At 43.4% G+C, this 13519-nt stretch overlaps 2 protein-coding genes across 5 annotated transcripts in view; one reads left to right on the top strand and one right to left on the bottom strand.

Moving 5' to 3' along the window:
* Positions 1 to 5256, top strand: part of DDX58 (DExD/H-box helicase 58) — a 38382-nt gene extending 33126 nt beyond the window's left edge. For all 3 annotated transcript variants that reach the window (XM_006939199.5, XM_006939200.5, XM_019816078.3), the window contains 2 exons: positions 2209 to 2352; positions 3970 to 5256. In XM_006939199.5, coding sequence (XP_006939261.1) covers positions 2209 to 2352; positions 3970 to 4266 — 441 coding nt within the window. In that variant the 3' untranslated portion in view covers positions 4267 to 5256. The remainder of the gene's footprint in view (positions 1 to 2208; positions 2353 to 3969) is intronic.
* Positions 5257 to 5894: 638 nt separating this feature from the next.
* The window catches only part of ACO1 (aconitase 1), a 64242-nt gene continuing 56617 nt past the window's right edge, over positions 5895 to 13519 (bottom strand). For both annotated transcript variants that reach the window (XM_006939201.4, XM_045043464.1), the window contains exons 19-21: positions 10413 to 10535; positions 7687 to 7872; positions 5895 to 6741 (exon numbers count right to left, since the gene is read on the bottom strand). In XM_006939201.4, coding sequence (XP_006939263.1) covers positions 6628 to 6741; positions 7687 to 7872; positions 10413 to 10535 — 423 coding nt within the window. In that variant the 3' untranslated portion in view covers positions 5895 to 6627. The remainder of the gene's footprint in view (positions 6742 to 7686; positions 7873 to 10412; positions 10536 to 13519) is intronic.

Raw genomic sequence — 13519 nt, 5'->3', positions numbered from 1 at the left:
AATAGTTCCTCATTTTTTAAAAAATATCTTCCTAAAGCTTAGAGACTAAAATATTTAAAAATACTTCTTCCACAGTTTCATTGAGAATGGCAGGGAAATTTTTTAGTTCCTCTTAATTTTTCTTCTGAATTTTACTGAAGATAAGGGCTTTTCACTGCTCCACCTTCCCATTTTGTAGCATATGGGAATGTTGGCAATAAAAGTTTTAAAACCATAATAGCTTTCATCCCCATGTCCTAATTTTTGTCTCTTCTATTGGGTGACAAGCTGCTTAGACTCCTTTGTGGCAGAAGAAATAGAGTAAAAATCTCCCAGGGGAGATGGAGGCTGGGCCAGACACAGACACTCTTTTGTAGTCAGTGTGCCAGGACAGGAGTGGGATGAGAACAAAACAGGTTAAGTATCAACATGTTGAGTTAGACTGTTGAATCACATTTGGGATTCCCCTCACAGCCATAGAGAACAGGCAGAGATGGTAAAGGATGAGAGGGAGTTTGGGACAAGTGTGGCCGGGACCTGTTGGTAGCTGGTAATTTTGTTGGGGGTGTGTGTGGGAGTTCTGGCTCCCCACAGGGTCTCCCTGACATCACAGGCAAAGGGGTCTACCATTTGGCAGGGCTGAAAGTCATGGCTCCCCTCTTGGCTTTCTCTGACACCATGGGGTGAGAGTGTCAAGGTTCTTCATTACAGCTCTGCAAGTGGAAATTTTGGTGCCCCACTCAGTCTTTGCTAGCATGGGTAGGGGTGAGGCCACCCTAAAAATAGGTTATTTACATATATATATATATGTGTGTGTGTGTGTGTGTGTGTATACACATATGTATATGTGTATATATATACATATATACACACACACACACATATATATATAGGTATATATATGTATGTATATATATACACATACATACATACATACATACATTTAGGGGCACTTGGGTGGCTCAGTCAGTGTCTGACTCCGGCTCAGGTCATGATCTCATGGTTCATGAGTTTGAGCCCCGCATCAGGCTGTGTACTGACAACTCTGAGTCTGGAGTCTAGTTGGGATTCTGTGTCTCCTCTCTCTCTGCCCCTCCCCTACTCACACTCACTCTGTCTCAAAAATAAACTTAAACAAATTTTTTTTATATATTTTTGAGACAGAGAGAGAGAGAATTCGTGCACAGGTGGGGGAGGGGCGGAGAGGAAAGAGGGAATCCCAAGCAGGCTTCGCGCCATCAGCACGCAAAGCCCAATGCAGGGTCCAAACTCACGAACTGTGAGATCATGACCTGAGCCAAGATCAAGAGTCGGACACTTAACCGACTGTGCCACCCAGGTGCGCCCCTAGGCCATAGTTTTTTGTTTTATTCTGTGATGTTTGGAGTAGAACAGTTAATTTCTAAAAGTTTTTTGGCTTGCTAGGCTGTGCCTTTCCAGGTCCTTTGGCTAGAGAGTAGGCTTCTGTTGAGATATTTTTTATTTGTGCCCATAGGCATTTCTGCTTGCTTGTTTCTTCAGCCCCTAGTCTGGATATATGAGTTGAAAAGAAAACCCAGGGAGTCACCACCATGTTGTTGTACCATGTGTTTCCTAGCTGCCTGCCATCCTCTCTTCAACCTTTGGAATCTTCTTAGGTTTATTTTCTCCATCATGTCCAGGTTCTTAGTTATACTTAGCCATGTCCTGAGGTTTGAAATAGGATGCAGACATACTATATATACATTTAACTTTACTGTAATTCAACAATACTCTCCTGTGGTTGGAAGAGGAGAGAAAAAAATTTTTTTAGATGATGGGGACTCTTCTGCCTGCTGTTCCATTTAATGGGTCTCTGCCCTACAAGGGGGTGTAGTCATGCCTGGAACAGTATATATCATGTGTTTATTTGTGAGGGATTTAAAAAATTTTGCCAACTACTAAAGTAGAAAGCATGGTTCAGATGACTATTTTATGGACATCCTTAGTATTTTATGAGCATCTTTGATGAAAAAATTAAAAGACTAATTGGAGGTCACAGTTAAACACTAACAAACAATTAGGAGAACCATTAAAATAATCTATGGGATTTTTTTTTTAATAAACAAAGTCAGGTACTGTATGTTCATGGAAGTTGTATATAAACGAATGATTACATACACTATATACCTCCTAGTTGTACACAAATTACACTGATGGTGTGGGTTTTTTTTTTTTGTTTGTTTTTTGCGTGTGTTTTTTTGCATGTAGGTTCTCCAGATACAGATTCAAGAAAAAGTCATCAGGGATAGTCAAGGAAAAGTAGAACCTGTACCTGATAAGGAAAATAAAAAACTGCTCTGCAGAAAGTGCAAAGCCTTTGCATGTTACACTGTTGATATCAGAGTGGTGGAGGTAAGCAGCCTTTTTAACAAAGAGCACTGGGTCATTTTTTAGCACTAATTAAAGCTTACTATTGGTGAGATATTTATAGTCATTATTTTTTTTATTGTTTTCACGAGCATGGTCAATGTATTTTTAAAAAGCTAAACACGTTTTAATAGGAAATCCTTAACAATAAAGAAGAAAAAGAAGCCACTTAACTAAATATTACATAGCCATTAAAAATGGTTATGCTAAATGAATGGGGTATCTTGGATTCGATCCTAGAGTAGATAAAGAATATTATTATAAAAAGTAGTAAAATCTGTAGTTAATAGTAATGTTCCAATCCTAATTTCTTAGTTTTGACAAATGTACTATGGTGTGTGAGAATTCAGGGAAGCTGGGTGAAGGGTCTACAGGAATTTTCTGGATAATCTTGGAAATTTTTCTGTAAATCTAAAATAATTCTGAAGTAAAGTTTATTAAACAAAATGATCATGAAGCTTATGTATAATGAAAAACTTCTTACAAACTAATGAAGTGGGAAAAATAAGGATACAAAATTGGAAATATGCTAGGACTATAGCAGTGTGACATAATAGCAATAATACCACCATCACTACCAGCAACAAAAAAATAAATTTAACTTTGTATAGAAAAAAAGACTAGGGGAAATATCTAAAATGCATTACTATTTTGCAGTGAGATTCTGTGATATTTTCTACTATTTTATGTTTTCTAAACTTTCTTTTTGGGATACAAATCACTTATAACGAAAACAAAGTATCTCATTTTAAAAAATAGGTTAGTTTTCTGAATTTTTTTTCCCTAATACTTTTGGATAAAACTTTGGATACAAAAATGTCTAAAGACAAAAGTTGGATATAACTCCATTGCTGCTGATAAAGGGGAGGCTCGTTCAGATGATGAGTTTTCAGGGTTCTCCTTGGGCTTCAGAAAGCTGAAGTCTCTAATCAGTCCCTCTGAGCAAGAAGCATATTAGGGGTGATACTAGCAAGTTCCCATGCCTTTAGGAGTCTGCTTCTTTAGCTATAAAAGGTCCCTTCAGCTCCAATTTGAGTGATTTTTCTGTTGAAATGGTGCTTTGCTTTATGACTTTTCCCGAGGGGCTGGTGTGTTGGGGTCTGCATTTGTTCTGTACAGTGTGGCCTTTCTGAGGTTTACTCTAAAGTTGACTACAGGCAGAGCCTCTGAACCCTTTAGTCCCCAACCCTCTTCAGATCCACATTGACCCTTTGTTCTTCTCTGTATCCTTTGGATTTTGCCTGCCAGGTGAATTCAGTCTTTGGAGATCTTCAATAAATACTCCCTTTTGTTTCTGAATCAATAAAGGGTATCTATTTTCAGAAGCTCAGTTCCCTGGAAACTTCTTAGTCCTCCTCTTCATGAGATGGCCCCTGTCACTTCACTTGTACCCTGACCCCCACCCTCAACTCCACCCGTGTAACTGGGAGTCAGGCCGCATGGATTCTGGTCTGGCCTTCAGGTGAATGTGTATTTCCTTCTTACCCCATCTGTAAAATGAGTGGGATCCTACGTGCTCTTCATCTCAGATTAGGGTGGAGCTTTTTTAAATCACGGTTTTGTACTCGTTTTAATGTTGTTATTCAATCCCTTCATCCGTAGGAATGCCATTACACTGTGGTTGGAGATGCTTTCAGGAAGTGCTTTGTGAGTAAACTACACCCCAAACCAAAGAGCTTTGGATATTTTGAGAAGAGAGCAAAGATCTTCTGTGCCAGACCAAACTGCAGCCATGACTGGGGAATCCATGTGAAGTATAAGATATTTGAGATTCCAGTTATAAAAATAGAAAGTTTTGTGGTGGAGGATATTGCAACTGGAGCTCAGAAACTATATGCAAAGTGGAAGGACTTTCACTTTGAGAAGATACCATTTGATGCTAAGGAAATGCCCAAATGACCTGGGTGCCTCATTCTTTAGCTACAGGGGATGGATGACCGACCCTGACTGAAGAAATTAGCCCCAGTGGGTACAATCATGGATTGCTTGTACCATTGTGAAGGTATTTGCCCAAGGCTTGTATTGAACTAAATATCTATCACTTAACTTTACCCTCTGTTTATGGCTTTCTGTAGGCCAATAAAGCTCTTAAGTACTTGGGAAAAATTAAAAAGCCTTAACTTCTTTTCCTATCCTTCCCCTTGCAATTGATCCCCAATGAATATCCAGTAGCCACTGGGTTACACATTAGAATGAATGAATGAATTGAAGGAAGGAAAGAAATGTTGAAAGTTTTTTCTATGCTTCCCTTTCTTTCCTTAACCTGCTACTGTAAACTGACTTTTGCCCTTAATCTACTGACATTGTTCTTGTTAATACCAGTGCCTAATCCATCGGGCACTTCTTAGGCCTTCTCTTTGATCTCTTTGCTGCTTTTGGCCCTGTTGAGTACTCCTTTCCTGGAACCCCCTCTTGGCTCCTATTTCTGTTAGCTCTGTCCCAGTCTGTGCTGTTGATTCCTCTATGCTGATCTCTTAAATGCTGATAATTCTAAGGGTTCTATAAATATTCATATACATAGATATAGTAGTTACTCATATTTTCCATGTACCAGTGTGTGGCATGTAATCTTAAAATTCTGTAGGACAACTTTTAGTAATAGGAGCATGTAGATGATACAGTACTTCTTGAGAAATTGATTTGTTTTTATAGTGTATTGTACATCTTGCCCTATTAATTTGTTTCCTTAACCCGTGCTGTTGTTCCCTTTGAATGGTCATCTCAAGCCATTTTGTAATAATAGTTGATGGTCAACAGTTTGGACTCTGTTCTCAGGTTCCTTGGATGAAACTGAGGAGATAAATTTGGCTGTCCTATCCACTTAAAAAAATCAGACTATGTATTCAAGTGGCATTCTTGTGTCATTAAACAAGGTTGCTGATGCCCTGAGAGTTGTTTGCGGTTTTCCAGACATGGGGACAACTGCCTGAGTTTTGCTGTTTCCATGTAGGCCACGGTATTTTGTGTTCAAGACAGGGTAGGCTCTGTAATAACTTAAGTGTTCTCTAAAACAGGTTCAGATTAGTTGTAATTCACTAGGACCATAAATGGCTTAGACAAACCTTCAAACATCACAAAAGGAAAGACAGAAAGCTCTGACCAGAAAATGAAGTGGCTGGAAACTTGATCGTAACTTGTAGCCTCCAGGAAGGAGAAAATACATTGTTGATGTTTGAGCCACCCAGTCTATGATATTTTGTTATGGCAGCTGAGACATGTGCCCCAAAATGCTGTCAATGACAATAAGGACGTAAACTATAGGACACGAATATAAAAAAATGATGATCTGCTCACCACGTTTACATTATTGCTCCTACTAGCTTCTTGTCTGCTCCCAACCAGGGCAGAGAAATCCTGGTTCCCCAACTCTTCCATTTCACCTGTATAGCACGGATGTGGTTGTAAAAGCAGGAGAGGTTAAACGTCACCCAGGCTTCAGGATGCTGGTAGCCTGAGACTCGCTCTGCTCTAAACAGGCCCAGACTGAAGCCTCACACACCACAGAATTCAATTCCAAAGTCAAAAAGTTTTGCTTGAAAATAGATTTAATCTCTTCTTCAAATTACAAATGTTCTAAGTCTCTCTCCAAAACCACCTCCAAAGTCCTCCTCTTAACTGAAAAATTTTCTGGGGACGATTTTTGAAGATAGTAAAAGAAAAATGTCACAATTTCTTTAGTGTTGATCCATCCAAAGGTACATAATCAAAAAATGTCAGTGTCTGATCCGAGCTGTCTGGATCATCTGCTCTGAAGGAAGAAGGGGGCAGGGGAGTCACAATCACTACTGTGATCTGAAGTGGGAGTTACCCATGTCAGTTAACTCTGGCATACTATGCAGAGGCCAGGGAGTCTCAAGGGAAAGGTTTCACCGAACAGAGGGGAACAGAGCCGAACAGGAAAGAGGACAGGCGACGCCTTCTGAGAAGACTTATCAGGCTGACAGTGAAAAAATCAACATCCTGTAATCAGTTTCCTTAAAGACAAGCTCAGTTCTCCTTTTCTGGCACTACTGACATTGCCACCACTTGAGCTTCCAAATTCCAGAGAGAGAGCCAAAGATTCACAAAAATAGAGAATGCAGAAACTGCTCGTTTTGTGCCTGGAGGGATGGCACCAGAACACGTCCGTGCTCACGTGCATGTGTGCAAGGCGACACCCCTGCGGGGAGGCCCACACGTGGAGGGGGGTGCTCTGCACCAAGGGCCCGGCCGGCCGGTGGCGCTTCGCTCCCTCCTGGTGCAGCTCCAGGTGCAGGTGACCTACTTGGCCATCTTGCGAACCATGTAGTTGAGGATGCCCCCGTTGTGGAAATAAGCAAGCTCCACGTCGGTGTCGAACCTCATGACGGCCTGGAAGCTCTTCCCGGTGTCAAGCTGTGATGACAAAGAAGCAGAGGAGAATCAGTGAGGGAGGCGGCTAGGCAGGGAGGGGCGCCCACCCACCCTTTCCTCAGGGCTGCCGTGTGCAGTCCCGGGCTCCAGCCCAGACCCAGGAAATCAGAAGCTGCATTTGGACGAGACCCCCAGTGGACTTCTCTGCACAGGGAAGCATCATGGCGTATGAGTGATGGCAGTGACAGGCAACAGAGAACCAGGTCTCCTGGGGTAGCAGCAACTAATGATGTTCGGGATGGCGTTTTCTCTCTTTACTTTGAGAGGGAGAGAGAGAGAGATCATGCGCGCACGTCAATGTGGGGGCAGGGGCAGAGAGAGAGGGAGAGAAAGAATCCCAAGCATTCAGTGTGGGGCTGGAACTCACAAACCCCAAGATCATGACCTGAGCCCAACCTGGATACTTACCAGATGGAGCTACCCAGGTGCCCCTGGATGGTATTTTCTAAACCCTCTCTGGGAGCTGCGGGTCAGGAGAAGTCTCATTGAGGTGGTCCCGTAGGCAGTGTGGGGCACTTGGCCTCACCTCACATAGGGAGCTGTCGTTTTTACCTCTAGGCTAATCAAAATCTGGGGCCTGGGGTGAGGCTCAGGGATGGGGTGTGTGTGTTCACATTTTGATAATAAGAAGGTATTTTTTGGGTAATGTGACAACGTGCGGTCTTTGAGCTTCCCCCCACCCCTCTCTGGGCTAAGTGAGTCTGGGCCACAGTGGAGACAGTGGGGCTGGTTGGAGGGTAAGAAAGAAAGTGATGGTGACCACACGCATAAACAAGCAGTAAGTGATCAGTCAACAGCTGCCATCCTCCTTGCAGTCCTACTGAGTGATTTTCTTCCTTCCGAACTCTACTCCCTTCCTTCTGATGGGATTGATTATAAACACACAGCCCTGTTTACTTGGGCCTGGTGTGGAGAGGCTCAGCTTACCTTGACCTGCACTTTCATTCGTGGTTTGAGGTTTTCTGGAATGATGATCGTGTATCGTTCTCGCCCTGTGAGTCCCAGGATGTCTGCAGTCTCCCCAGGAAGATATTCGAGGGGAATCACCCCCATTCCCACCAAATTACTGCGGTGAATGCGCTCGTAACTCTCCGCCAGGACGGCTTTGATTCCCTGAGGAGCCAAGAGAGTACTTTGGACACAGTTCCAGTTTTCTTTAGCTACAAGGAAACTTCACAAAAGGCTTCTTAAGTCTTCTCACACCTAAATTCTAAGTACCAACTGGTTGTTTACATAAAGTTGCTCTCTAATTATAAATAACACAGTAGATAGTCTGAACTGCCTATAAGTACAGGCCACGTGCAAGCACTTGAATGGATTTTCTCAATCCACCCTCCGCCAGCTCTGGGAGGTAGAGGCCATTATTGTCCCCCCTTTACCCACGCAGTCAGTGGAGTACCTGGTATTGGAACCCATGCAGTTTGACCACACACTTAGCTGCTTTGTGATACAACATCTCTTAGCAAACTTTCATTGTTATCTGGAATCTACACCACAAAACACCATAATCATTTCTTCTATTTCCCTGGGATTTTGCTACTATAGGTGCAGACACAAAAGATTTAACCAAAAAAGCAACTTCCAGAACATACTATCGAGAAAGTAAATGATGTGCTGCTTTTACAATGTCCTGTTTCAAGGACTGAATTGCACTGAATACAGTCTTCATATTAAGACTTCCTGTAAAGTACATTGTTTTAGTGAACTAGAAGTGGCAATATACAGCAGTGCTCAATAAGCCAGGATCCTTGATTAACTAGAACACCCCACTCTTAAATATTAGTTAATTGCAATATAATATTAAGATACCCCTAAACGGGCTCTTGATACATAGAGTGCACTTTTTTTGAGGGGGAGGGGCTGTAGGAGAGGGAAAGAGTCTCAAGCAGGCTCCACACCCAGTGCAGAGCCCGACTTGGGGCTCAGTCTCATGACCCTGAGATCATGACCTGAGCTGAAATCAAGAGTCGAACGCTTACCTCACTGAGCCACCCTGGTGCCCCTTTAGGGTATACTTTTAAGCCCCCCTGCATGAGGAGCATTCTGGGAACTTGTTAAAAATGTAGGTTCTTTAGGCATTACCCCAGATCAGGACCTCTTGCAGGGAGCATGGAGGGGAGGAAGCTAGTGATTCTTGTAAGCTGCGGGAGCCGTAGACACAAAGCACTGGTTCTCAAACTTTGCCACATATTCACATCACCAGGGCAGGCTTTTACAATGCCCACATGCAGGCCTTTCTCCTTAGCAACTAAACCAGAATCTTTGGGCATGAGATCCTGGCATAGGTATATTTAGAAATCCCACAAGCGTTTCCACATTTAAAAATGAGCGTATAGAGGAAGAACAGGTTCTTCAGAGCAGCAGATATTCCGTCTGGATTTACTACACGTATTCACTAGGAGGGGGGTGAATAGCTCCCGGCAAGGGCCGCGCGGCACCGCAGACGGCAGCCGTCCGGCCCCCTCAGCCGGGAGCACAGCCCAGCACTGCTGAGCAGCCCGGCTTGGGCTGCTGGAACCTGGAGCCGTTCCGTACAGAGGTCTAGGCTCCTAGGAGCCCCTTGCGTGCCGGTTCTCTTACCCTCCGCCAGCTCTTACGGTTCCCTCTCTGGCTGCGTGCTGCACTGGGTCTCATTTCTACCACCAGCTCCCAGCCTTCTTCCTAAAACCCTTTCCTCTTCTGTCATTCCTCTGGTTCTTTCTAGCAGCTTCTCAAAAAGGCAGGCTTTTGATATATTACCAAGTAATCAGAGAACATCCTCCCCCCACCCCTACCCCGTGCCAGAGCAAAAGGATGGATTAAAAAAAAAAAGAAAGAAAAAACACAGTAGGTGTGATGTTCAAACACATTATCCTGGACTTCTGGAGGGCAGCCTGCCAGACACCACATTTTTTACCATAGACATCAACTTATTTAGTGGATGTCAACTTATTTAGTGCTTCCCAAGGCTTAATTTGCTGGAGCCACAAATCATTTGGATTGACACTGGCTATGGCATTTCACCCAACCCCGAGAATTAAAGCTGAGCTGCAGGGCTCTTCCAGCAAATGCTCAGGAGGTAAAAGCTGCCTGCTCCCTGCACGGCCCCTCTATGGGGACACCGCCAGAGGGTCAGGCCCTGAGTTGGTAGAAGGTTCTAAAGAGCTGCCTGTCTACATCCAGAGAGCGCTGCCTTTTCCCTTGGGAGTCTACGAGCTGATTCACGGGCAGTGAGAAGCGACTGTAAAAACGTGCGCTCCCGCGTGTGTCCAAAGTGCAGGCTCCTTACTTTCCCCTTCTGTGAACCTCCTGACCGACAACACAGGATCGGCCGCCCGGGCTTACTGCGCTCCTGGGACAACCGCCTGAGATACATTTCTGATCCTCAAACTGAATATCATGAAAACCATGAAATTCTTCCCTACAAAACAAAGACATACATATACCCTTTTCAACAGAATTTCAGAGACTTCACAGACCCTCGTCCCAACTGCTCTACAGACACCCCAAAGATCCATGGTCTCCCGAAAATGAATAACTGATCTAAGGAACCAGTTCAACTCTAGGTCACCCTTCACTGAGTGAGGTAAAGCCAGGTCCACCAAGAAGCAGTTGTACAAACATCACACGCTTTCCTGAGCTCGCCTGCTGGGATCTCTCTCCATCGTACTCACCAGGAGGAAAGGGCCCTTGGCCGCCCAGTCCCGGGAGCTGCCTGAGCCATACTCTTTGCCAGCCAGCACGATCAGGGGAAGGCCAGCCTGCTGGTACTGCTCCGCGGCATCGAACACATCAAGCTGAGGAAGAGAAAAGGAAGGTTTTACAGACTCGGTAAAGGCACAGAGTGTGGACACAGGCAGTGGCACCTGGTAAGTGCAGGGTCAGAAGGATCTTCAGTGGCCCATGTCAACACAAAGCCAACAGAAACTCAACCAATCAGTTGTCTGATTTACAAATTTCCAATTAACTCCATCTATTTACCCCTACCGGTGAATTGTTGTCCTGGTTTTAGAAAAACATTCTAATCTTAAGGCACCAAGGGAAAAAAAGGGAAAGATCAGACTTTTTTTCCCCTCTTCTGTTGATTAAACAATTAAAAAAAATTTTTTTTGAATGTTTATTATTTTGAGAAAGAGACAGAGTGCGAGCAGGGGAGGAGCAGAGAAAGAGGGAGACACAGAGTCCCAACCAGGCTCCAGGCTCTGAGCTGTCAGCACAGAGCCCAACGTGGGGCTTGAACTTACGGACTGCGAGATCGTGACCTGAACCGAAGTCGGACACTTAACCGACTGAGCCACCCAGGCACCCCTGATTAAACTATTTTAAAGCTTAAAAAACAGAGAATCTCAGCTAAACCTGGGATTTGACTCAGAGACTCAGTCATGGTCCCTTGGGAAGGGTAGCTAAACACAAAGAGGCAACATGTTCTAAAATCATAAAAAATGCAAGTTTTTATTAGCCACCTTTCTACATGGAAGTCAAGGCAGAGACGCTAGGAAGTAGAAGCCTCCATCAATAAAGGGCAGGAGAGGACTAATATTTTAGTGTACATGAGAAACATCTAACACAAACAATTTCATGTGTTTTTCACAAGAACTCTGAATGTTCTGCGGAGCCAAGACTTCAGGAAGACATGTGATATCGTTGCTCGTGATTAAGTAATGAAACAATTGTTTCTCCTGGCTACTTAAGGAAAAAAAAAATCCCTCAGAAGAGTGTTTCCTTCAGAAGAAGCTCTAGAAAGGTGTATAATCAAACTCCGAAGTAAGCTTTCACAAATTACTATTTTGGCGGGCTGCTGGAGCCTCTGGTTAGTTCTACACGGCGCTCTGGGAATCTGGGGAGCTTACACAGCAACAGCTCCCTGCAATCTCCCTGTCTTCTAAAGAAGAGGACATAAAATTTTGTTGTTTTCTTCTATTGTTCCTCTATGGCTCTAGTGTTATATTGAAACCACCAGTTCTTCATTTCTCCATTTTTGTTATCTACCAATTTCCTGCTTCAATGGGGATTTGGCTAACTACCATTCCCCTAGGGTCCCCTCTCCCCAACCTCCCAATAGAATTATGTCAGACATTTTGGGTAAGTCAGTATTTGGTATTTGCATTACTTTGACTATGTGAATGTTATTTATAGCTGAGTCATGTAATATACTATGATTTCCTTTTCTTGGCAGTTAAAAAAAATCCCCACTGGTATTAATTTGTGTGCGTGTGTGTGTATGTGTGTGCACACACACTCATCTGTTTCTGTGTCCCTACCCATCAATGAATCCCCAAACACTCTGCCTAAAGTACAAATCTTATCAGGAAGTATGTCATTTGTTTTTATTTTTATTTTTTAAATGTTTATTTTTTATTTTTGAGAGAGACAGCAAACAGGGGAGGGACAGAGAGAGGACAGCAGGCTGACCTGATGTGGGGCTCAAACTCACCAACCATGAGATTTGTGGATGGCTCAGTTGGTTAAGCATCGACTTTTGGTTTTGGCTCAGGTCATGATCTCACAGTTCATGGGATCAAGCCCCGCTGTTAGCCTTGTGCTAACAGTGTGGAGCCTGCTCGGGAATTCTCTCTCCTCCTCTCTCTGCCCCTCCCCTGCTTGCGTGTGTGCGCTCACACATACATACTCTCTTCTCTCAAAATAAAGAAATAAACATTTTAAAAAATAAAAATGAAAACATCCTTTCCATGGAGGGATAACTCCTCGAGCTTCAGTCCTATTCCAATTCAGACGGATTCTTCTCTAGATGTGGTGCACTGATGTTATGGAAGAATCTTCCTTCACCAACGTCCTGGGGATCCCTTGCATTTTCTTTTCCTGGATCCTATATCTTCCCTTTTTGGCTTATTCCCTCATCTCGGTAAAAAGCATTCACCAAGTCATTTCCTGAGACAGGGATAGAGGAGTATTTTTAAAGTTTTTGAATCTGAATATGTTATTATTTTAACATAGGACATGGAATCCTGGGGTACTCTGAGCACTTCTGATCCCCAGAACATTACACATAAGCTGTTTTTCTCGATTTTGAAGTTTGTAGATCTTCTTCTTATCTCTGCTGCACTTAACTTCACAATGAGGTGACTTGGAGCTGTTCTCCCGTAATCATGTGGGCATTCAGTGGGTGTAATCTGGAGTCGGATCTTGCAGTTGGGGAATTTTCCTTGTGTCACTTCTTGAATAATTTCCTCTCTTCTCTTTTCAGCCTCTCTGTTTAGTCAGACGCCGAGCCTCCTCATCTCCGTCTTGAATTTTCTTATATTTTCTGTCTAATTTTTCCTTTGTTTTTCTGTTCTGTATTCTGAGAGATTCTCTCAACTAACCAACTTTTCCTGTGAAATTTTTTGGGGGCTTTTTTTTTTTAATTATTAAAAGAGCCCATATTTATTATTATTTTTTTTAAATGAAAAGTCCTTTTTGTCCTCTGATTACCTTATACCACCAACAGAAAATCATTTCAGCACTCTGAGAAGACCGTATTTTTCTTGCAGTTTTCTTCTGCTCCCTGCATTATCTCTGTTATCTTCTTTCCCTCCCCACACCCTGTTCTTTGTGTACGTCTATCTTTCAGGCTCAAGGCTTGGCTCAAATGTCGGTTCATCTCGGTCTCCTTATTTCAGATGAGGCACTGAACATCTGACCAGAAGTTCTATGCCATGGCAGGACTTGTAAAAATAAGAGGGGTTCACTGTGACGGCCGTATACCGGAGGCCTCCCAGTGTCTATAACTGCACGCCTTTTCCCCTTGGTCTCTTGGGCATTCGACCATTTAATTGTATTT

Source organism: Felis catus, chromosome D4, assembly GCF_018350175.1.
Source record: "Felis catus isolate Fca126 chromosome D4, F.catus_Fca126_mat1.0, whole genome shotgun sequence".
In the NCBI taxonomy this organism is placed as follows: Eukaryota; Metazoa; Chordata; class Mammalia; order Carnivora; family Felidae; genus Felis; species Felis catus.
The sequence above is the reverse complement of the archived record's forward strand: the minus strand, read 5'-3'. Positions and strand labels throughout refer to the sequence as shown.